At 45.7% G+C, this 2,822-nt stretch overlaps 1 protein-coding gene across 1 annotated transcript; it reads right to left on the reverse strand.

The window, feature by feature from the left end:
- Positions 1-1,522: 1,522 nt before the first annotated feature.
- On the reverse strand, positions 1,523-2,313 carry LOC147896520 (uncharacterized). Its single transcript, XM_087381973.1, has 2 exons — positions 1,894-2,313; positions 1,523-1,793 (listed from the first exon to the last, which is right to left on the reverse strand). The coding sequence occupies exons 1-2, from the start codon at positions 2,149-2,151 to the stop codon at positions 1,728-1,730; spliced, it is 324 nt and encodes a 107-aa protein (XP_087238099.1). The 5' UTR covers positions 2,152-2,313; the 3' UTR covers positions 1,523-1,727.
- Positions 2,314-2,822: the final 509 nt, after the last annotated feature.

A 2,822-nucleotide genomic window follows, 5' to 3' on the forward strand; every position in this document is an offset into this window, starting at 1 on the left:
CTGAATGATGTTATGAGGCCCAAGTGCCTCTTTTATAGGGGCTGAACCCCCCCAAAACAAACCGACTGCAGGGGGGGAAGTGGACGACTTTCTGCCCCCACCTCAGCCGACTTTTACTGCCATATAACCAGCTCTATTTTTGGGCTCTGGTCTGCTCCTGTGATCTGTGCGCCCTGTACATTCAAGTGGGGGTCTAGCCCCCCCTGTAGCGTGTACCAGCTCCCTCCACTCACCCCCATGTATGGGTCTGTGGGCTGGCCTGTGCGGCCGACCAGCATTCCTGGCCCTATATAAGGGCAGGGTGCTGCCCACTGCAGCCCCTCCCTTCCTTGCAACACCTGGCTCATTGTTTGTGCTGCTGCCAGGCCCTATACCTTTGCTTCTTTGCTGCTCTTCTGTTGCCTCGTGCCAGGCCAGATCCAAGGCTTGATGCGTCGCCATATCTCCTGCACATCAGCTCCTTGGATGCACCCTCTAAAGCTCTGGTTTATTGTGGAGTGCTGCCCAGGTGACAGCCCCCTCTTTCTCTCTCTTCTCTGGGCAGATCTTGCCCTAGATCTCCCTCCCCCATGCTCTCCTCATTTGGGGGATTACAGATGGGGAGGTGACCTTTCCAACAGACCTTACTGAAAGGCCTTCTATATGGGCCTAGTCAGCCAAGAAAGCAAGTCGACCAAAAGCTGGACAAACCTAACTAAGGTCAAGGAGGGTGAACAGGTTAGTGGAGACAACTTTAAGCATGGATTGGAACATGTAGCTAAACAGCAGTCTAGTATGGGGCCCTTTCTAGGACTGAGTTAGACTTGATTCTGGAGGGGGGCCAAAGTAGCCTGCCATCCCAATAACTAAAGAGACATAGGCCCTTATACTTCTAGGTATTGAGAGCCACTTAAGCCCTAGGAAGAGGCACACGGCAGCAAATGACGGGAAACAATAGGGGCAGCATAAGACCCGATTTTAATGGTGACTTGGAGCAGCCTTTGGCTGCAATTGTTACGTACAAAGGTGTCCTCTGTCCCATTTGCAACATACATATGCATGTATTTTGGTCCTGCCTGTATTCTATGGATACACTTGTGTGACCATGTCATTAGTAGTGTGATCCTGAGATCTGTTTCAAGGTTAGGCTGTAACAAGCTAGCTTCTATTCTAGCATGATATCAAAGCTCTATCTTCGATATTCTTAAACTGGTGTACTTTATGATGCCAAATGAATTGACCTAACATATTCTAGTGCCCACCGGCTCTCCCTAAACACACATGCACATTTTGTGAAGCGTGCCAAACTCCATAGAATTGGTCTTTACCCATCTTATATCGTTGTTTCCATTTGAGTGATGATCAACTTGCATTAGCCAATACGACTTGGGTAGGATTCTAAGGTCATTCCCCATTTTGAAAGCATATTCTGAAAACATACCTGACCCGGTCCAAAAAGTGCAAAGAGGATCAAGACGTCCATGTATGAACTGAAATTCCGTGGACTTCATCGCAAATGAGGCACTAATCTTTACATCGATCAACCCAAGAAAAAAGAGATTTCTATTCTAGACCTACAGCGGCCTTCTATCAATAGAATTAGCTGCACAATTCAACGATCAATCATATAACAACACCAACAGGAATGTCTTATTATGCAGGAGATATTCTGGTTTTTCTAGAATGCTTATTCAATCCTCTGCGATAAGGCAACTATAGAGATTACGGACTTAGTTTCAAGAAGTCAGTTACTGGATTCGCCCTGCAACGTTATTGATCCAGCACGAGAATGGGTGAGTATAAGGGATAAGCCCCTGCAGAGAACAAAGTTAATTATAAGGCGATGCATTCTTCCCCTTCGGAAAAGATAAGAGGACTGAAAGAAGAGCACAAAAAGAAGAACGAGGGAGTCACCTCACTAGCCAAGATAAGCGATTTGTAACCAAGGCGGTCAGACAGTTGAAGGATATCGCGTCTCTGGTCGGGAGTAAGGGCAGTTCTTTTCACTTTCATGTTCTTCGACCTGGAAAAGCAAATTTCACACGGCTTTTTGGCATTCGCAGCGACCGCCCTCATGGTTTCTACCAGAGACGCAATTTCTTCATCGGTGGGAGGCTTGTATTGCTGCTCTTGTCGTGCAGTGGCATCGGCACCGGCACGAGACTCCTCCATTCATAACCACAACTTTCGAGAATGCCTGTGCTCACTCAGCAGCTTCGTCTTGTATGAAAGCTTTCAAGCATTAATAGAAGGTTCCTTTCTTTGAAAAAAAAAAACACAAGGTGGCGGTACCACTCTTGCCTTGCGTGGAACCTTCGCCTTCATCACTCACCATCTAGTACTCTTGCTCATGTTGCTCTTCTAATGCTTGCTGTGGAAGGCTAAGGGGGTAAGTACTATGTACTTCCAATACAAGAACTTGCTAAAACAAATTTAGTAAGATCTGGGTTAGTTACTATTTGGGTCAAACATTCCTATTTGGGTCAAACAAATTTAGTAAGATTGGGTTAGTTCCTATTTGGGTCAAACATTCCTAACTACATCATTAACCTAACGTCTGTGCTCAAAACAAGAGTGCACAAGTGCCCTAAAAGGCTGAAAATAGAGTGCACAAAACAATTGCTATGCAAAAAGAGAAAGCAAATGATTAAAGGCCATAAATGATCATTTGATTTGAAATACGTGCCTTAGTTAATTTTTGGCCCTGCAACTTGCAAGGGTCTTAGGGAAGGGTGATTTTTTTGGACTTGGGTCCGGGAAAGGGTGTTTTTGTTTGTTAGCACTGTCCGTAGTGCTCTCCTTACACTTTTGGAAAAAAATGTCCCTCCAGTTATTTTGGGCCA

Source organism: Dipteris shenzhenensis, chromosome 11, assembly GCF_047967505.1.
Source record: "Dipteris shenzhenensis isolate YYH24624 ecotype China chromosome 11, Dip_SZ_1.0, whole genome shotgun sequence".
Taxonomy (NCBI): domain Eukaryota; kingdom Viridiplantae; phylum Streptophyta; class Polypodiopsida; order Gleicheniales; family Dipteridaceae; genus Dipteris; species Dipteris shenzhenensis.